This window comes from Pecten maximus, chromosome 5 (genome assembly GCF_902652985.1).
Source record: "Pecten maximus chromosome 5, xPecMax1.1, whole genome shotgun sequence".
In the NCBI taxonomy this organism is placed as follows: domain Eukaryota; kingdom Metazoa; phylum Mollusca; class Bivalvia; order Pectinida; family Pectinidae; genus Pecten; species Pecten maximus.
Window position 1 is genome coordinate 31,947,950 of NC_047019.1, and position 23,280 is coordinate 31,971,229.

General features: G+C 45.2%; 1 protein-coding gene across 1 annotated transcript; it reads right to left on the bottom strand.

Moving 5' to 3' along the window:
- Nucleotides 1-17,147: 17,147 nt before the first annotated feature.
- On the bottom strand, nt 17,148-22,996 carry LOC117327806 (cystatin-A-like). The gene is made up of 3 exons (XM_033884991.1): nt 22,785-22,996; nt 20,388-20,489; nt 17,148-19,633 (listed from the first exon to the last, which is right to left on the bottom strand). Exons 1-3 carry the CDS (start codon nt 22,929-22,931, stop codon nt 19,505-19,507), a joined length of 378 nt encoding a protein of 125 aa, XP_033740882.1. The 5' UTR covers nt 22,932-22,996; the 3' UTR covers nt 17,148-19,504.
- Nucleotides 22,997-23,280: the final 284 nt, after the last annotated feature.

Sequence of the window (23,280 nt, forward strand, 5' to 3'; positions counted from 1 at the left end):
TATTTCAACGATCTAGAATACTTATAGAAACCTTATTACTATAAGTGATAGTGTAGCAAGTATTTTCCATTAAGTGCTCATTCTTAATTAACAGCCTCATCCCAAAATCAGCTTTGCAAATTACATCGCCGTCGTTGAGCGTCGACGAAATGTTACATAGAGACTGTTTCACTTCCTGGTGTTGGTGAAAATAGAGACTTACCTTTTGTTCTGTGTCAAGAAAAAGTGTAGCATTTGAATATACGGATATGCTTTTACTATTTGTACTCTGTAACGGGATGGAATCATTCAGAATAAAACATCAAGAGAAGACCGACTCCTAGTCAGATCCGCTTTAACTCACAAATCGAGGAAAGTGTGGGCAAATGTATACAAAAGATATTTTCGACGTAGACCCTTGGAAAAGTATGTAGATGTAAAAGAGGCATGCGATAATATATTACAGGGGTACAAACGTCTCCCTCTGCAGCAAAGATACCCGTCATGAACATCGACGTCAAATAATTCCACAAACTGAAAATGAAAAACGGAGTAATCTTAATGGAACCACCAGGAATAATACAGAACATCGAATATCAAAATACAATTTCAAATCGCACGAGAAATTTCAAATTATATCAACATGACTGTTTAATTCCATAACAGTATTCTACAAAGCAGATCTATGAAGGCCCCGTAGGTTGACACGTGAAATTGGTAACAAGTCGAGGGCTATCGAATCAACTGACACATTAACAGAGACACTTCAGGAACCAGGGACGTTACTAGTAATGTCATGCACGCCATGTATCTGTGTGAGCCAGTAGTTTAGGTGTGATCTGGAATGTAGGTCGATAGATAGCTAAATGTCACCAAAACTACATGTAGCTCGGTCGGTTTGATGTATCGATGCCACGTTGACACGATGAAGGTGTGATTCCAACATCAAATCAAGTTTAATCACCCCGAGTCTCCAAACCTTCAATATTCATACCCATCACCCCGAGTCTCAAAACCCCCAGTAATCATAAAAATCACCCCGAGTCTCAAAATCCCTATTATTCTTACCCATCACCCCGAGTCTCCAACCCTTCAGGACTCATACCCATCACCCCGAGTCTCCAACCCTTCAGGACTCATACCCATCACCCCGAGTCTCCAACCCTTCAGGACTCATACCCATCACCCCGAGTCTCCAACCCTTCAGGACTCATACCCATCACCCCGAGTCTCCAACCCTTCAAGGCTCATACCCATCACCCCGAGTCTCCAACCCTTCAGGACTCATACCCATCACCCCGAGTCTCCAACCCTTCAGGACTCATACCAATCACTCCGAGTCTCCAACCCTTCATGACTCATACCCATCACCCCGAGTCTCCAACCCTTCAGGACTCATACCCATCACCCCGAGTCTCCAACCCTTCTCTCCAACCCTTCAGGACTCATACCCATCACCCCGAGTATCCAACCCTTCAGGACTCATACCCATTACCCCGAGTATCCAACCCTTCAGGACTCATACCCATCACCCCGAGTCTCCAACCCTTCAGGACTCATACCCATCACCCCGAGTCTCCAACAATTCAGGACTCATACCCATCACCCCGAGTCTCCAACCCTTCAGGACTCATACCCATCACTCCGAGTCTCCAACCCTTCAGGACTCATACCCATCACCCCGAGTCTCCAACCCTTCAGGACTCATACCATCACCCCGAGTCTCCAACCCTTCAGGACTCATACCCATCACCCCGAGTCTCCAACCCTTCAGGACTCATACCCATCACCCCGAGTCTCCAACACTTCAGGACTCATACCCATCACCCCGAGTCTCCAACCCTTCATGACTCATACCCATCACCCCGAGTATCCAACCCTTCAGGACTCATACCCATCACCCCGAGTATCCAACCCTTCAGGACTCATACCCATCACCCCGAGTCTCCAACCCTTCAGGACTCATACCAATCACCCCGAGTATCCAACCCTTCAGGACTCATACCCATCACCCCGAGTCTCCAACCCTTCAGGACTCATACCCATCACCCCGAGTCTCCAACCCTTCAGGACTCATACCCATTACCCCGAGTATCCAACCCTTCAGGACTCATACCCATCACCCCGAGTATCCAACCCTTCAGGACTCATACCCATCACCCCGAGTCTCCAACCCTTCAGGACTCATACCCATCACCCCGAGTATCCAACCCTTCAGGACTCATACCCATCACCCCGAGTATCCAACCCTTCAGGACTCATACCCATCACCCCGAGTCTCCAACCCTTCAGGACTCATACCCATCACCCCGAGTCTCCAACCCTTCAGGACTCATACCCATCACCCCGAGTCTCCAACCCTTCAGGACTCATACCCATCACCCCGAGTCTCCAACAATTCAGGACTCATACCCATCACCCCGAGTCTCCAACCCTTCAGGACTCATACCCATCACTCCGAGTCTCCAACCCTTCAGGACTCATACCCATCACCCCGAGTCTCCAACCCTTCAGGACTCATACCCATCACCCCGAGTCTCCAACCCTTCAGGACTCATACCCATCACCCCGAGTCTCCAACCCTTCAGGACTCATACCCATCACCCCGAGTCTCCAACACTTCAGGACTCATACCCATCACCCCGAGTCTCCAACCCTTCATGACTCATACCCATCACCCCGAGTATCCAACCCTTCAGGACTCAAACCCATCACCCCGAGTATCCAACCGTTCAGGACTCATACCCATCACCCCGAGTCTCCAACCCTTCAGGACTCATACCCATCACCCCGAGTATCCAACCCTTCAGGACTCATACCCATCACCCCGAGTCTCCAACCCTTCAGGACTCATACCCATCACCCCGAGTCTCCAACCCTTCAGGACTCATACCCATCACCCCGAGTATCCAACCCTTCAGGACTCATACCCATCACCCCGAGTATCCAACCCTTCAGGACTCATACCCATCACCCCCGAGTCTCCAACCCTTCAGGACTCATACCCATCACCCCGAGTATCCAACCCTTCAGGACTCATACCCATCACCCCGAGTATCCAACCCTTCAGGACTCATACCCATCACCCCGAGTCTCCAACCCTTCAGGACTCATACCCATCACCCCGAGTCTCCAACCCTTCAGGACTCATACCCATCACTCCGAGTATCCAACCCTTCAGGACTCATACCCATCACCCCGAGTCTCCAACCCTTCAGGACTCATACCCATCACCCCGAGTCTCCAACCCTTCAGGACTCATACCCATCACCCCGAGTCTCCAACACTTCAGGACTCATACCCATCACCCCGAGTCTCCAACCCTTCAGGACTCATACCCATCACCCCGAGTCTCCAACCCTTCATGACTCATACCCATCACCCCGAGTATCCAACCCTTCAGGACCTCATACCCATCACCCCGAGTATCCAACCCTTCAGGACTCATACCCATCACCCCGAGTCTCCAACCCTTCAGGACTCATACCAATCACCCCGAGTATCCAACCCTTCAGGACTCATACCCATCACCCCGAGTCTCCAACCCTTCAGGACTCATACCCATCACCCCGAGTCTCCAACCCTTCAGGACTCATACCCATCACCCCGAGTCTCCAACCCTTCAGGACTCATACCCATCACCCCGAGTATCCAACCCTTCAGGACTCATACCCATCACCCCGAGTCTCCAACCCTTCAGGACTCATACCCATCACTCCGAGTCTCCAACCCTTCAGGACTCATACCCATCACCCCGAGTCTCCAACCCTTCAGGACTCATACCCATCACCCCGAGTCTCCAACCCTTCAGGACTCATACCCATCACCCCGAGTCTCCAACCCTTCAGGACTCATACCCATCACCCCGAGTATCCAACCCTTCAGGACTCATACCCATCACCCCGAGTCTCCAACCCTTCAGGACTCATACCCATCACCCCGAGTCTCCAACCCTTCAGGACTCATACCCATCACCCCGAGTATCCAACCCTTCAGGACTCATACCCATCACCCCGAGTATCCAACCCTTCAGGACTCATACCCATCACCCCGAGTCTCCAACCCTTCAGGACTCATACCCATCACCCCGAGTATCCAACCCTTCAGGACTCATACCCATCACCCCGAGTATCCAACCCTTCAGGACTCATACCCATCACCCCGAGTCTCCAACCCTTCAGGACTCATACCCATCACCCCGAGTCTCCAACCCTTCAGGACTCATACCCATCACTCCGAGTATCCAACCCTTCAGGACTCATACCCATCACCCCGAGTCTCCAACCCTTCAGGACTCATACCCATCACCCCGAGTCTCCAACCCTTCAGGACTCATACCCATCACCCCGAGTCTCCAACACTTCAGGACTCATACCCATCACCCCGAGTCTCCAACCCTTCAGGACTCATACCCATCACCCCGAGTCTCCAACCCTTCATGACTCATACCCATCACCCCGAGTATCCAACCCTTCAGGACTCATACCCATCACCCCGAGTATCCAACCGTTCAGGACTCATACCCATCACCCCGAGTCTCCAACCCTTCAGGACTCATACCAATCACCCCGAGTATCCAACCCTTCAGGACTCATACCCATCACCCCGAGTCTCCAACCCTTCAGGACTCATACCCATCACCCCGAGTCTCCAACCCTTCAGGACTCATACCCATCACCCCGAGTATCCAACCCTTCAGGACTCATACCCATCACCCCGAGTATCCAACCCTTCAGGACTCATACCCATCACCCCGAGTACCCAACCCTTCAGGACTCATACCCATCACCCCGAGTATCCAACCGTTCAGGACTCATACCCATCACCCCGAGTCTCCAACCCTTCAGGACTCATACCAATCACCCCGAGTATCCAACCCTTCAGGACTCATACCCATCACCCCGAGTCTCCAACCCTTCAGGACTCATACCCATCACCCCGAGTCTCCAACCCTTCAGGACTCATACCCATCACCCCGAGTATCCAACCCTTCAGGACTCATACCCATCACCCCGAGTATCCAACCCTTCAGGACTCATACCCATCACCCCGAGTCTCCAACCCTTCAGGACTCATACCCATCACCCCGAGTCTCCAACCCTTCAGGACTCATACCCATCACTCCGAGTATCCAACCCTTCAGGACTCATACCCATCACCCCGAGTCTCCAACCCTTCAGGACTCATACCCATCACCCCGAGTCTCCAACCCTTCAGGACTCATACCCATCACCCCGAGTCTCCAACACTTCAGGACTCATACCCATCACCCCGAGTCTCCAACCCTTCAGGACTCATACCCATCACCCCGAGTCTCCAACCCTTCATGACTCATACCCATCACCCCGAGTATCCAACCCTTCAGGACTCATACCCATCACCCCGAGTATCCAACCGTTCAGGACTCATACCCATCACCCCGAGTCTCCAACCCTTCAGGACTCATACCAATCACCCCGAGTATCCAACCCTTCAGGACTCATACCCATCACCCCGAGTCTCCAACCCTTCAGGACTCATACCCATCACCCCGAGTCTCCAACCCTTCAGGACTCATACCCATCACCCCGAGTATCCAACCCTTCAGGACTCATACCCATCACCCCGAGTATCCAACCCTTCAGGACTCATACCCATCACCCCGAGTCTCCAACCCTTCAGGACTCATACCCATCACCCCGAGTATCCAACCCTTCAGGACTCATACCCATCACCCCGAGTCTCCAACCCTTCAGGACTCATACCCATCACCCCGAGTCTCCAACCCTTCAGGACTCATACCCATCACCCCGAGGACTCATACCCATCACCCCGAGTCTCCAACCCTTCAGGACTCATACCCATCACTCCGAGTCTCCAACCCTTCAGGACTCATACCCATCACCCCGAGTCTCCAACCCTTCAGGACTCATACCCATCACCCCGAGTCTCCAACCCTTCAGGACTCATACCCATCACCCCGAGTCTCCAACCCTTCAGGACTCATACCCATCACCCCGAGTCTCCAACACTTCAGGACTCATACCCATCACCCCGAGTCTCCAACCCTTCATGACTCATACCCATCACCCCGAGTATCCAACCCTTCAGGACTCATACCCATCACCCCGAGTATCCAACCGTTCAGGACTCATACCCATCACCCCGAGTCTCCAACCCTTCAGGACTCATACCCATCACCCCGAGTATCCAACCCTTCAGGACTCATACCCATCACCCCGAGTCTCCAACCCTTCAGGACTCATACCCATCACCCCGAGTCTCCAACCCTTCAGGACTCATACCCATCACCCCGAGTATCCAACCCTTCAGGACTCATACCCATCACCCCGAGTATCCAACCCTTCAGGACTCATACCCATCACCCCGAGTCTCCAACCCTTCAGGACTCATACCCATCACCCCGAGTATCCAACCCTTCAGGACTCATACCCATCACCCCGAATATCCAACCCTTCAGGACTCATACCCATCACCCCGAGTCTCCAACCCTTCAGGACTCATACCCATCACCCCGAGTCTCCAACCCTTCAGGACTCATACCCATCACTCCGAGTATCCAACCCTTCAGGACTCATACCCATCACCCCGAGTCTCCAACCCTTCAGGACTCATACCCATCACCCCGAGTCTCCAACCCTTCAGGACTCATACCCATCACCCCGAGTCTCCAACACTTCAGGACGCATACCCATCACCCCGAGTCTCCAACCCTTCAGGACTCATACCCATCACCCCGAGTCTCCAACCCTTCAGGACTCATACCCATCACCCCGAGTCTCCAACCCTTCAGGACTCATACCCATCACCCCGAGTCTCCAACCCTTCATGACTCATACCCATCACCCCGAGTCTCCAACCCTTCATGACTTATACCCATCACCCCGAGTATCCAACCCTTCAGGACTCATACCCATCACCCCGAGTATCCAACCCTTCAGGACTCATACCCATCACCCCGAGTATCCAACCCTTCAGGACTCATAGCCATCACCCCGAGTCTCCAACCCTTCAGGACTCATACCCATCACCCCGAGTCTCCAACCCTTCAGGACTCATACCCATCACCCCGAGTCTCCAACCCTTCAGGACTCATACCCATCACCCCGAGTCTCCAACCCTTTAGGACTCATACCCATCACCCCGAGTATCCAACCCTTCAGGACTCATACCCATCACCCCGAGTCTCCAACCCTTCAGGACTCATACCCATCACCCCGAGTCTCCAACCCTTCAGGACTCATACCCATCACCCCGAGTATCCAACCCTTCAGGACTCATACCGATCACCCCGAGTATCCAACCCTTCAGGACTCATACCCATCACCCCGAGTCTCCAACCGTTCAGGACTCATACCCATCACCCCGAGTCTCCAACCCTTTAGGACTCATACCCATCACCCCGAGTATCCAACCCTTCAGGACTCATACCCATCACCCCGAGTCTCCAACCCTTCAGGACTCATACCCATCACCCCGAGTCTCCAACCCTTCAGGACTCATACCCATCACCCCGAGTCTCCAACCCTTCAGGACTCATACCCATCACCCCGAGGACTCATACCCATCACCCCGAGTCTCCAACCCTTCAGGACTCATACCCATCACTCCGAGTCTCCAACCCTTCAGGACTCATACCCATCACCCCGAGTCTCCAACCCTTCAGGACTCATACCCATCACCCCGAGTCTCCAACCCTTCAGGACTCATACCCATCACCCCGAGTCTCCAACCCTTCAGGACTCATACCCATGACCCCGAGTCTCCAACACTTCAGGACTCATACCCATCACCCCGAGTCTCCAACCCTTCATGACTCATACCCATCACCCCGAGTATCCAACCCTTCAGGACTCATACCCATCACCCCGAGTATCCAACCGTTCAGGACTCATACCCATCACCCCGAGTCTCCAACCCTTCAGGACTCATACCCATCACCCCGAGTATCCAACCCTTCAGGACTCATACCCATCACCCCGAGTCTCCAACCCTTCAGGACTCATACCCATCACCCCGAGTCTCCAACCCTTCAGGACTCATACCCATCACCCCGAGTATCCAACCCTTCAGGACTCATACCCATCACCCCGAGTATCCAACCCTTCAGGACTCATACCCATCACCCCGAGTCTCCAACCCTTCAGGACTCATACCCATCACCCCGAGTATCCAACCCTTCAGGACTCATACCCATCACCCCGAATATCCAACCCTTCAGGACTCATACCCATCACCCCGAGTCTCCAACCCTTCAGGACTCATACCCATCACCCCGAGTCTCCAACCCTTCAGGACTCATACCCATCACTCCGAGTATCCAACCCTTCAGGACTCATACCCATCACCCCGAGTCTCCAACCCTTCAGGACTCATACCCATCACCCCGAGTCTCCAACCCTTCAGGACTCATACCCATCACCCCGAGTCTCCAACACTTCAGGACGCATACCCATCACCCCGAGTCTCCAACCCTTCAGGACTCATACCCATCACCCCGAGTCTCCAACCCTTCAGGACTCATACCCATCACCCCGAGTCTCCAACCCTTCAGGACTCATACCCATCACCCCGAGTCTCCAACCCTTCATGACTCATACCCATCACCCCGAGTCTCCAACCCTTCATGACTTATACCCATCACCCCGAGTATCCAACCCTTCAGGACTCATACCCATCACCCCGAGTATCCAACCCTTCAGGACTCATACCCATCACCCCGAGTATCCAACCCTTCAGGACTCATACCCATCACCCCGAGTCTCCAACCCTTCAGGACTCATACCCATCACCCCGAGTCTCCAACCCTTCAGGACTCATACCCATCACCCCGAGTCTCCAACCCTTCAGGACTCATACCCATCACCCCGAGTCTCCAACCCTTTAGGACTCATACCCATCACCCCGAGTATCCAACCCTTCAGGACTCATACCCATCACCCCGAGTCTCCAACCCTTCAGGACTCATACCCATCACCCCGAGTCTCCAACCCTTCAGGACTCATACCCATCACCCCGAGTATCCAACCCTTCAGGACTCATACCGATCACCCCGAGTATCCAACCCTTCAGGACTCATACCCATCACCCCGAGTCTCCAACCGTTCAGGACTCATACCCATCACCCCGAGTCTCCAACCCTTTAGGACTCATACCCATCACCCCGAGTATCCAACCCTTCAGGACTCATACCCATCACCCCGAGTATCCAACCCTTCAGGACTCATACCCATCACCCCGAGTATCCAACCCTTCAGGACTCATACCCATCACCCCGAGTCTCCAACCCTTCAGGACTCATACCCATCACCCCGAGTCTCCAACCCTTCAGGACTCATACCCATCACCCCGAGTCTCCAACCCTTCAGGACTCATACCCATCACCCCGAGTCTCCAACCCTTCAGGACTCATACCCATCACCCCGAGTCTCCAACCCTTCAGGACTCATACCCATCACCCCGAGTCTCCAACCCTTCAGGACTCATACCCATCACCCCGAGTCTCCAACCCTTCAGCACTCATACCCATCACTCCGAGTCTCCAACCCTTCAGGACTCATACCCATCACCCCGAGTCTCCAACCCTTCAGGACTCATACCCATCACCCCGAGTCTCCAACCCTTCATGACTCATACCCATCACCCCGAGTCTCCAACCCTTCATGACTCATACCCATCACCCCGAGTCTCCAACCCTTCAGGACTCATACCCCATACCGAGTATCCAACCCTTCAGGACTCATACCCATCACCCCGAGTCTCCAACCCTTCAGGACTCATACCCATCACCCCGAGTCTCCAACCCTTCAGGACTCATACCCATGACCCCGAGTCTCCAACCCTTCAGGACTCATACCAATCACCCCGAGTATCCAACCCTTCAGGACTCATACCCATCACCCCGAGTATCCAACCCTTCAGGACTCATACCCATCACCCCGAGTCTCCAACCCTTCAGGACTCCTACCCATCACCCCGAGTATCCAACCCTTCAGGACTCATACCCATCACCCCGAGTCTCCAACCCTTCAGGACTCATACCCATCACCCCGAGTATCCAATTCTTCAGGACTCATACCCATCACCCCGAGTCTCCAACCCTTCAGGACTCATACCCATCACCCCGAATATCCAACCCTTCAGGACTCATACCCATCACCCCGAGTCTCCAACCCTTCAGGACTCATACCCATCACCCCGAGTCTCCAACCCTTCAGGACTCATACCCATCACCCCGAGTCTCCAACCCTTCAGGACTCATACCCATCACCCCGAGTCTCCAACCCTTCAGGACTCATACCCATCACCCCGAGTCTCCAACCCTTCAGGACTCATACCCATCACCCCGAGTATCCAACCCTTCAGGACTCATACCCATCACTCCGAGTCTCCAACCCTTCAGGACTCATACCCATCACCCCGAGTCTCCAACATTCAGCATTCATACCAGTTACCCCGAGTCTCAAAACCCCCAGTATTCATACCAATCATTCCGAGTCTCCGAAACTCCAGTGTTCATGCAAATCACCAAAAGTCTCCAAATCCCCAGTGCTCATTCCAGTGTTCATACCCATCACCCCAAGTTTCCAAATTCTAGTATTATACCAGTCAGCCGAAGTTCTCCAAACCTCTAGTGTGCATACCAATCACTCAAGTATTCAAACTTCCAATGATTAAATTAATCAACCCTCGTCTCCTAGCCTTAAGTATTTATACCAATTTCCCAAGTCTCCAAACCTCTAGTCTTCATAACCAGTCTCCCTGAATACCCAAACCTCTAGTCTTCATAACCAGTCCCCCTGAATATCCAAACCTCTTGTCTTCATAACCAATCGCCCCGAGTCTCAAAACCTCCAGTGTTTATACCAATCACACACCACCTCCAAAATCTGGCACGTCCTTAAATGACCCTGGCTGTTAATAGGACGTTAAACAAAATAAACCAAACCAATCATTTAAAATCTCTAAACCTCCAGTCTTCATACCAATCACCCCGAGTCTTAAAACCTCTAATCTTCATACACATCACCCCGGGACTGCAAACCTCCAGTTGTTACACCAATCGCCCCGAGTCTCCAAGCCTCAAGTATTTATACCAATCACCCGAGTCTCCAAGCCTCGATCCAGTATCCATACCAATAACCCCGAGTCTCCGAACCTTCAGTATTCATACCAATTACCCCGAGTCTCCAAACCTCCAGTATTCATACCAATTACTGCGAGTCTCCAAACCTCAAGTGTCCATACCAATAACCCCGAGTCTCCAAACCTCCAGTGTCCATACCAATAACCCCGAGTCTCCAAACCTCCAGTGTCCATACCAAAAACCCCGAGTCTCCAAACCTCCAGTGTCCATACCAATAACCCCGAGTCTCCAAACCTCCAGTGTCCATACCGATAACCCCGAGTTTCCAAACCTCCAGTGTCCATACCAATAACCCCGAGTCTCCAAACCTCCAGTGGTAATACCAATAACTCCGAGTCTCCAAACCTCCAGTGTCCATACCAATAACCCCGAGTCTCCAAACCTCCAGTGTCCATACCAATAACCCCGAGTCTCCGAACCTCCAGTGTCCATACCAATTACCCCGAGTCTCCGAACCTCCAGTGTCCATACCAATAACCCCGAGTCTCCAAACCTCCAGTGTCCATACCAATTACCCCGAGTCTCCAAACGTCCAGTGGTAATACCAATAACCCCGAGTCTCCGAACGTCCAGTGGTAATACCATTAACCCCGAGTCTCCGAACGTCCAGTGTCCATACCAATAACCCCGAGTCTCTGAACGTCCAGTGTCCATACCAATAACCCCGAGTCTCCGAACGTCCAGTGTCCATACCAATAACCCCGAGTCTCCGAACCTCCAGTGTCCATACCAATAACCCCGAGTCTCCAAACCTCCAGTGTCCATACCAATAACCCCGAGTCTCCAAACCTCCAGTGTCCATACCAATAACCCCGAGTCTCCAAACCTCCAGTGTCCATACCAATAACCCCGAGTCTCCGAACGTCCAGTGCCCATACCAATAACCCCGAGTCTCCGAAAACCAGTGTCCATACCAATAACCCCGAGTCTCCGAACCTCCATTGTCCATACCAATAACCCCGAGTCTCCGAACATCCAGTGTCCATACCAATAACCCCGAGTCTCCGAACCTCCAGTGTCCATACCAATCACCCGAGTCTCCAAACCTCCAGTGTCCATACCAATAACCCCGAGTCTCCGAACCTCCAGTGTCCATACCAATAACCCCGAGTCTCCAAATCTCCAGTGTCCATACCAATAACCCCGAGTCTCCAAACCTCCAGTGTCCATACCAATAACCCCGAGTCTCCAAACCTCGAGTGTCCAAACCAATAACCCCGAGTCTCCAAACATCCAGTGTCCATACTAATAACCCCGAGTCTCCAAACCTCCAGTATTCATACCAATAACCCCGAGTCTCCAAACCTCCAGTGTCCATACTAATAACCCCGAGTCTCCAAACCTCCAGTGGTGATACCAATAACCCCGAGTCTCCAAACCTCCAGTGTCCATACCAATAACCCCGAGTCTCCAAACCTCCAGTGTCCATACCAATAACCCCGAGTCTCCAAACCTCCAGTGTCCATACCAATAACCCCGAGTCTCCAAACCTCCAGTGTCCATACCAATAACCCCGAGTCTCCAAACCTCCAGTGTCCATACCAATAACCCCGAGTCTCCGAACCTCCAGTGTCCATACCAATTACCCCGAGTCTCCGAACCTCCAGTGTCCATACCAATAACCCCGAGTCTCCGAACCTCCAGTGTCCATACCAATAACCCCGAGTCTCCGAACCTCCAGTGTCCATACCAATAACCCCGAGTTTCCGAACGTCCAGTGTCCATATCAGTAACCCCGAGTCTCCAAACCTCCAGTATTCATACCAATAACCCCGAGTCTCCAAACCTCCAGTATTCATACCAATAACCCCGAGTCTCCGAACCTCCAGTGTCCATACCAATAACCCCGAGTCTCCGAACCTCCAGTGTCCATACCAATAACCCCGAGTCTCCAAACCTCCAGTGTCCATACCAATAACCCCGAGTCTCCGAACGTCCAGTGTCCATACCAATAACCCCGAGTCTCCGAACGTCCAGTGTCCATACCAATAACCCCGAGTCTCCAAACCTCCAGTGTCCATACCAATAACCCCGAGTCTCCAAACCTCCAGTATTCATACCAATAACCCCGAGTCTCCAAACCTCGAGTGTCCAAACCAATAACCCCGAGTCTCCAAACCTCCAGTGTCCATACCAATAACCCCGAGTCTCCAAACCTCCAGTGTCAATACCAATAACCCTGAGCCTCCAAACCTCCAGTGTCCATACCAATTACCCCGAGTATCCAAACATCCAGTATTCATACCAATCACTGCGAGTCTCCAAACCTCCAGTGTCCATACCAATCACCAGAGTCTCCAAGCCTCCAGTGGTAATACTAATTACGAGTCACGAAACTTCTACATCACTGATTTTCATAACCTTCATTGTTCCATTGCTAATAATAACAGAAAATATTAACGCCATGAAAATAAAACGCACGTTTTCTCCGACTGGATGTCGGGCTGGCATGTCTCCAGCGCTTCGCTTTGTCAGTTGATTTACTCTCGAGTTTACATAGTAAAAGGACATTGGAAATATCTCGCAATGTGTGCTCCTACAGACATTTATACTCTCTTACAATATTTCCCACACTTTTGATTTCAGCCAATCAGAATGCACACGTTTTCAGTACTTATCCAGTAACTGATCATCGTGGTGACCTTTTTCTAGGTCAATTATTTCTGAGGAATGAAACCTTGTTACAAGAAATTAATCAAATATGTTTCAAATGCTTTGCCTCAAACACAACAGACATTATTGTACTTATTTCGAAACATCTATCTTGAGTTCTCCCCTCGTAGGTTATTCAATATCTCTACGGTGTATATGATGCAAATCATCTGAAACATATCTTCCCAAATAATCCAAGGGTGACGTTCACCTTTCGCTCTCTACACTTTTTGAATATGTCGAGATAACGAACTCGATCATACTTCTCAAAATCTCCAGGAAGATAAATCAGTCTCAATACTTTAACACTAGATTATTTGATACACTATGGGATAATTTCCAACGTAATGTTAGGGAGATCAAAAAGAGGGGGAAATCAGTAATCTTCCAGCTTCAGAAAAGGAACAGTTTAAAGTATATTGATGTTATTGTATAGAAGGTACACGCCTTTGACACATTATAACAGTTGAAATCGTCAGAGTATAGTTTCTGTGACGGATGTTGACGACTGAGGGAGAAATGAACAACACAGGATTTCGAGATATGCAGGATGATGAAGAACACGGAGAAGTTTGGAAAAATAATATATTTTATGCGATATGAAATAGGACGTGTTTTATGTTTATTGATATGCATCATTTTCCGTTTTTATCATCATAACTCTCATTTGAGATTGTGACTTCCATCATTTGACCTAGATTTGTATAGGGGTGTCGTCGTGACCTAGATTTGTATAACGGTGTCGCCGTGACCTAGATTTGTAGAGCGGTGTCGTCGATGAAGCAGAAGACGCTTACGCTTCCGGTACACATGGTTGTATGTTCTTTGTACGTTTTGAGGGGTCACAATTTAAATATATATGTTTGTTTATATCTTACGCTTGTTTAGCCGATTTTGAGTTTCAATTATGGTTTCGTTATTATGTCTCTTTATTTTTTTTAAATATATTTTTAATGCAATTTAAGGATGAGTTTAAGCCACGATTGGCCGGATTAATTCAAAATAAAATCTTGTCCTACATAATATCTAGGAATTCGGCGTTGTCATATCCTTCTCAACCTAAAGTTGTTCCTTATAAACAGTGGACTACTTTGTATAGCCGCGTAATTGATGTTGTGATTTAGTGATTAGGAAATAGAATCAATTTCGTATTTATTGATTTATTTCAAAACACTGTCAAAGTTTACTTTTATTCCTTTTTAATCAAAGAGGAACATAAACTAAAATTGAGACCGGCTCGAAAATAACATCTACAGAATTCCGGATGTTCAAGAAAACAAGAGGCCCAATGGGCCTGTATCGCTCACCTGGCTCTACAGCAACTTTGAAGTTGATGAGGTCATTTCTAAAGATACTATGTTGATTACCTCTTTATTCAAATAGAATTGTAAGCTAGTTTTATTCATATTAAACATTTTCTAGTCCTTCATTCCAGCATTCTATTGGCCTAATATCAGGTCTTGGAGGCTCTTGGCTATCGCAAATTTCACCACTGTGACCTTTAATGTAGGTCAAGGTCATTTATTTGAACAAAATTGGTAGCCCTTCACCCCAGCATGCTACAGGCACAATATCAAGTCCCTGGGCCTCTTGGTTATTGAGAAGAAGTCGTTTGAAGATTATAGCCTATTTGACCCATGTGACCTTGAATGCAGGTCAAGGTCATTTATTTGAACAAACTTTGTAGCCCTTCACCCCAGCATGCTACAGGCCCAATATCAAGTCCCTGGGCCTCTTGGTTATTGAGAAGTTGTTTGAAGATTATAGCCTATTTGACCCATGTGACCTTGAATGTAGGTCACATGGCCTCTTGGTTATTGAGAAGAAGTCGTTTGAAGATTATAGCCTAGTTGACCAATGTGACCTTGAATGAAGGTCAAGGTCATTTATTTGAACACACTTCGTAGCCCTTCACCCCAGCATGCTACAGGCCCAATATCAAGTCCCTGGGCCTCTTGGTTATTGAGAAGAAGTCGTTTGAAGATTATAGCCTATTTGATCCATTTGACCTTGAATGAAGGTCAAGGTCATTTATTTGAACAAACTTAGTAGCCCTTCACCCCAGCATGCTACAGGTCCAATATCAAGTCACCGGGCCTTTTGGTTATTGAGAAGAAGTTGTTTGAAGATTATAGCCTATTTGACCCATGTGACCTTGAATGAAGGTCAAGGTCATTTATTTGAACAAACTTTGTAGCCCTTCACCCCAGCATGCTACAGGCCCAATATCAAGTCCCTGGGCCTCTTGGTTATTGAGAAGAAGTCGTTTGAAGATTATAGCCTATTTGACCCATGTGACCTTGAATGAAGGTGAAGGTCATTTATTTGAACAAACTTTGTAGTCCTTCACAACAGCAAACTACAGGCACAATATCAAGTCCCTGGGCCTCTTGGTTATCGAGAAGAGGTCGTTTGAAGATTATAGCCTATTTGACCCATGTGACCTTGAATGAAGGTCAAGGTCATTTATTTGAACAAACTTTGCAGCCCTTCACTCCAGCATGCTACATGCTCAATATCAAGTCCATGGGCCTCTTGGTTATTGAGAAGAAGTTGTTTGAAGATTATAGGCTATTTGACCCATGTGACCTTGAATGAAGGTCAAGGTCATTTATTTGAACAAACTTTGTAGCCCTTCACCCCAGCAAGCTACAGGCCCAATATCAAGTCCCTGGGCCTCTTGGTTATTGAGAAGAAGTCGCTTGAAGATTATAGCCTATTTGACCCCTGTGACCTTGAATGAAGGTCAAGGTCATTTATTTGAACAAACTTTGTAGCCCTTCACCCCAGCATGCTACAGGCCCAATATCAAGTCCCTGGGCCTCTTGGTTATTGAGAAGAAGTTGTTTAAATGAAAAAGTTGACGCCGGGCAGCCGGATGGCCGGACGGACGGACGACGGACGCCGCACCATGGCATAAGCTCCCTTGCCCTTCGGGCAGGTGAGCTAAAAAAAGGAAGAACAATCAATGAAAATGAATATTCCCAGATATATGATTCTGTTGGCCATTTTGCAAAGTGATTTAAAGCAACATACTATTTTGCTTTTGGTTTTAGATTGCTTTTAAGTACTAAATGTTCAAATAAGAATTAACGTAATTATATGCCTCGCCGATCTTAATAATATCAGCAAGTCAATTCTAATGCCAAATTTTAGAACTGCTTCACTTCTGATGAACTGCAAAACAAATATTATAATAATTCGCAAAATTACTGATTTTCAAATTCACCTAATTACACGACTTTTCATCTGTACTCTCAACAATAAATTTTCCAAGGATGTGAGAAGAAAGATCTCATAAAAGATTTGTTTCAGTTTTCAATTTTAAAAATAACTGTCACCTGATTTCAACACATCTTTAAAGCAAATAAACAATTTGATACCCTTTAATTCCAATAAGATTTGACTGAACTGTGTTCAGTAGTTTTGGAGGAAATACTATTTTATGACGCATTTGATGACAGTTAAAGATGACACACACCTGGCTGAAGCACCACGGTGAAAGATCTCCACATTTTGTACAAAAGGAGCTCAACTATATACATGTACAAACAAAAACATACATTTCGGAAAATATTTCATTTCAAATTTTGAGATAACAGTGAAATTACTACATATTGTAATGAATACATTTTACCTTAACCCCTCACACTAAAATACTACAAATACAGACGCTATATAAGGTATAATACAAGGAATGATCTATGTCGTTGTTCATTTGGTCAAAACACTTATTATCAACGCTGTTAATGGAAAGAATGCAGTAAAAAGATTATATCATCAACTCACATTTAGTCACTGTTAAGTGGAAATTTGCATTTATGGTTCCTTATAAAAGCCATGGCATCAATGAGGTAATTGTTTTTATTTACCAAGTAAGATAAGCAATATAAATTATACAACCATCCTAGGAGTATCAGCAGCTATCCGGAGTTCTCTCCCTTGTTACAGAATACATTACATTAGCTTCATGAAAGTTAACAAATCTGTAAAGTTCCATATGATAAAATCATCAGCATATATCACATGCATAAAAGGCACTACAACTGAAAAATTTCCAAAAAAATGGTACTTAAATAAATAAGAACAATGCATATAGATAAATTTCCAAGAATATTCAACGACAGCCAAATATTAGATCATGGTCATTAATCATTAACTGGTAACTTTTATATTGTTGAAATAATAAATTCTTCAAAAGCAGAGCTGTTATCTACCAGTATATAAATTCCATAGTAAGATAATATATACTTTACATGCTGAATATTGAGGATCTTACATGAGTAGCGATGTCATACAGAATATAATAAACAAGTTCATTAATTTGATATGCTACAAGCCTTTATGCCAGTGGCATATCAAATTATTTAACGAGTGTAATAAAATCCATATAACATAGCCATAAGTGTAAGATTGATCACATAACTATATTTATGAGAAGATAAGTAAAAACCTTTCAATTTTTGTTTCTATATAAGACTGGCGAAGTCCGTCTCAGATGAGACATTTCCCTCTACCCAGACAATCATGTGACATCACAATAGTGTTATTACAGGTGTCTTACAATACACATGACATGGCCATATGACATGGCAAAAAGGGCCTGTTTTGTGGTAAAATTTAATTTCGTCAGACAACTACATAATCACATATATGGGTCTCTGATATGTATTTTATGCTCAAAATGCGATAGTTGATTTAGTATAAAGATTTTCTATTAAATGGGAACATTTAAAATGTTATCACAAGTATAATGCATAATATGCCAGAATGATATATATTTACATGAAATGATATACATGTAATATAAATACATATACACATACTATATATATACATCAGCTTGGTAAGCAATGGACCTAGGCCTTCTCTGGTACTTTTACTTGAGAAAATATGTCTTCCTTTAGAGGCTATAGTATAGCAAATTAGTTTACAACACACATTACAAGACTGCTAGAGTGTACATTACTGTGAAGTTCTTTTTAATGTAACTCAAAAGGCATCTTACTAATTAACAAGGGGCCCACTGGCATTGACGGTCACCTGAATTTTGATATCTTTTAGCAGATTTGAACCCTTTAACCTTGAATGAAGGTCAAGGTCATTCATTGCATAATGGTCACAGCCCTTTACAACAGAATGCTACAAGACAGGTCTCTGGGCCTATTGGTTATCATGAAAAAGTTGTTTTAAGATTTTAGCATATTTGACCCTTATGATCTTGAATGAAGTCAAGGTCATGTATATGAACAAACTTGTTAGCCCTTCATCCCAACATGCTACAAACCCAATATCAGGTCTCTGGGTCTCTTGGTTATCAAAAAGAAGTTTTTTCATGATTTTATCATATTTGACCCCTGTGACCTTGAATGAAGGTCAAGGTCATCTATTTGAAAAAAAACTAGGTAGCCCTTCATGCCAGCATGCTAAAGACCGAATTTCAGGCTTTGAATTGGTCATTGAGGAGAAGCTTAAAATGTAAATTCTTTACGGCAGACAGCAAACAACGCCAGACGAAAGGCGATCACAAAAGGTTAACTGAGACTTCATCTCAGGTCACCTAAAAATTACCACCTTTTGTGTTCCCATTACAATATCTCATACAACCATCAAAGGATGCTTAATGGAACAAGTTTCAAACACCAATGTTAACCTTTATAATATAGATAACAAAATTTAGAACATCACAAGATGTTTGAATACAACATTTAGGTATGGTCCGTATGATTAGAAGTGGTTGATGGGATCATCCTTGGATTTGTTTTCCTGATAGCCAACCAGCTCTACTGACGGACCTGCATGAGGCAACGACTTGAATACTCTGAGGTGGATGTAAGTGCCATCTCCCACGTCAACCTGGCGGATAAATACAAAGATGTATATTAAATATGCATTAGTTTTGTTTTACTTTTCTTATAATTATCTTTCACAATGACTTTGCTTCATCTGATTTTCACATTACATATTTATAACTTTCCTGAGGAGCAACAATAGCAGTGAAAGCGCTAGAAAGTTTGTCGTCAAGTTTTGTTTGCTTATTTTTAAACTCTTTCATTGAAAAAAAATGCATTTTGGTACTTTCTTTAACAAAACTGTTTTATTCATTAAAACTGTCTTTTTATGATTGATTAGAATATGCTCTTTGGACCTAGCTAATTTGATGTTTTGGGCACAGCATATGATCAATGCCGGTACCTTAGACCCTTAGCGTCATTGACAAGTCCTGGAAAGACAGCTGTATGGAGTTGTTTAACATTTTATCATTTTTTCCATCTTCAGCTACATTAATTTGCTTTTATTAAAACTTTTTTTTTCATTTGTTTGTAAATAAATGTCCAATATTTTGGTATATAGAAGTTCTGTTTAAACTTTGTTGTTGGGATCTACTAAATGGCTTTATGTTAACAATTGTAAGTATTAATAATGATACTGTTTTATCTGAAAATGCTGTGAATATGAACACCATTTTTGCATTATTTGAGAATAAAAGTTCACATGTTTCGAAGACACCACAAAACATTGCTGTTGCTGCTTGTAAAATGTAAAGGGTATCAGAAAGTTATGCTGACTAATATTTGGGTTCTATGACAGAGAGAAACAAAACACAAACCTTAATAAAGTAATTTGTTCCTGCTACCACCTGAGTTTTGTAGTTGATCGCATTGAAAATTTCATACTTCTGATTAGATTCCTTCTCCACCTCTGCTTTCAGCTGTAAATCAAATTAAACCATAAAGCTATATGCAATCATTGCATTAAACAACTAGCTACTGTATATATATAGAGGCCCATGGGTCTTAATGGTCACGGACACCTGAGTTTTGAAATATTTCTATAAATTCGACCCTTTTTGACCCTGCTCACCAGCATCTAGGGACCAATAATTACATACCAGTAAACTGCCTTCCAAACTGCTAGTTCCAAAAGAAATGACACAAATGATAGTCAAAAATGTGATTTTCCTATATAAACCAAAGTAAAGTTTACCCCCTCCCCAGGGGCAAACGTGAGACCCCAGGGTCATGAAATTCACAATTTCGGTAAAGGACCTTAAGACCCTTGAAACTATGAAAGTATTTGAATCTATCTTGTTCCGGTCTTGCCAAATTTCATTGAATTTGGTTGAGCAGTTTTAGAGAAGAACTTGAAAATGTCAATGGTTAACGACGCATGACGCCAGCCAAAAGGCGATCGCATTAGGTCACCTGAGACAAAGTCTCAGGTGACCTATTAACAAAATCATTGGAATTCTAATAGTACTTATTAAATCATCAATTGAAACAAATGATAATTGTTATATCTACTTTTGTTGGCTTTGTCACTACACAGTCTCTTTGAGAGCTGTGTCGATGTACGTTTAGATACCATACATCATGTGACACAATTCTCAGTTGTATTTATACAACACAGACCAGAACTACAATGCAAGCTTATCTAATGTAAAAATCAAAACATTATTAAAAATCATTGTCAAGGAGAAAGTAATCTGGCTACATTAATTATTATGAAAACATGTTCCAGCGCTGTTCCATATGTATACATCGATCTATTGACCAACAATTTTGATGACTGTCAGTAAGATGGGAATTATGAATTTTAAATATATGATCTTTTAGCAAAAAACATTTTAAAAAGTAAGAGGAATGCAAATATAAGTAAAATTATAAATGTAAATGAATTGTAATGCATGATCACACATTATGTTGTTTGCTTGCAAAGCTCTGGCATTCAAAGAGATCATATAATAACCATACAAAAACAGTTCAATGCTTAATTGAAGATCAGAAGGCAAACACGCACATAAGTGTAAAATGTTACCCAACACATGCATATATATTGCTTGACATCATGTAGGAAGCAACCAATGCCAGTTAATGTATCACTCTTAAATTTAGAATTTAATTTAGTCAGCTCATCGCAGCTGTAGACATGTCTAAAAGTAGGTCAATATAAGAGAATATGCTATCAGCTAATGTACCTCATTATATATATATATGCACCTGCATACAATGAAAATCATTGATATCATTAATTACTATTGAAAATTTGTATTTGAATTTGATGTATCAGAGTGAGACATGTAGGATACTCCATAAGGGTGTGACAGTCATTAAATTGGAGTTAAGACACAGAATGATTAATGATTAAATTCATCATCATAGATACATCTAAATGTTTCCTCATATTCGTTCATTCTCATCAACTCACTTCACTAAACTCTGATCATGCATTAGTTATTATGATGTTTGCTGTCAGTTAAATTTATACCATAATTAATCATAAAAACTCACTTTAGTAAATTAATATTGGAAAGACTTCATTTGCATCCCCCTCCCACCCCAAGCAATGCTTTAAAAAGAAAAAAATCTCGCTTATTTTCGCAGAATATACAATGCAATTAAACATGTTTAATTTTGATTTTTTTAGAAATAGTTTTATCAATACATTTATAAATATACATTTTTATCACTGTTCATAATTTTTATGAGATAAGAATTAAAGTTTTTCCAAGGAATGAAGGGAGAGCGACTAGGCCAATAGGCTTCATTATATTACAAGAAGATATATGTGATGGAATGCACATTATGTGATGGAATGCACATATATCATCTTGTAACGAGCCCCCGTGATTAGGCACACAGGGGCTCGGTTTCTAGATTCCGAGTAACATCTGACATCAACCACCCCACCACAACACCATAAATTATGTATTCATAATATAATTACATAACCTATATACTGTATACATCGCAATTGATAATCCTGATTTTTATAAGGTTTCAGAATCTATACATCTATATGAATAAGCTTAAGGCATATCAGTTTCAAGTTAGACAGTACATTCTTTACATAGACAAGTTCTACGAATAGTTGACGGAAAGTAGAATAGGCGTGGCACAGGGGCATGTCTAGTTTTATATTACAAAAAATAGTCAGAAATACCTATATATAAAACTAGACATGCCCATGTGGGCGTAGTATCAGGTTGTACATGTCACATGCTTACGTCGTTTGCGATCTGTTGAACTTCTTCATCAGCAGCTTTAACTTCACCCACGCCTCCGACCATCATCCTGCTGCCTTCACAGAAATAAATTAGAACAGAAATAAAGAAAAGGAGTGAACCCGTTTGTTTTGCCCGTATACGTAACATACGGACGTATTATGTCGTATGATGCTAAATGCGTCAAACACTTGTGACTCTGAAACCGGAAATAAACAAACCATTTATAAAGGGGCATAACTGTGAAAAGATATTGTAAATATATTAGCCTAGTCACAGTAGAGGCCTAGAATATCTCGATTTTAATGAATTTTTAGCATGCTATTTCCTATTATTTTCCTCAAACTGTTCGCGATGACCGACTAGACCTTTATTTTTCTTTCTAGACATTAGGAAATCAGTTTTTGGTATGAAATATAATTAATAATAGCTGAATGAAGGCTAAAGGTTGCACCACATGGGCATGTCTAGTTTTATATTACAAAAAATAGTCAGAAAT

What these genes read in the sequence shown, in the direction of transcription:
- LOC117327806 (XM_033884991.1), bottom strand. Translation starts at nt 22,931, where the DNA reads ATGTTACGTATACGGGCAAAACAAACGGGTTCACTCCTTTTCTTTATT. An exon ending in TTCAACAGATCGCAAACGAC is followed by an intron (nt 20,490 to 22,784) that starts GTAAGCATGTGA and finishes TTTGATTTACAG; the next exon opens with CTGAAAGCAGAGGTGGAGAA. An exon ending in GAACAAATTACTTTATTAAG is followed by an intron (nt 19,634 to 20,387) that starts GTTTGTGTTTTG and finishes TTTATCCGCCAG; the next exon opens with GTTGACGTGGGAGATGGCAC.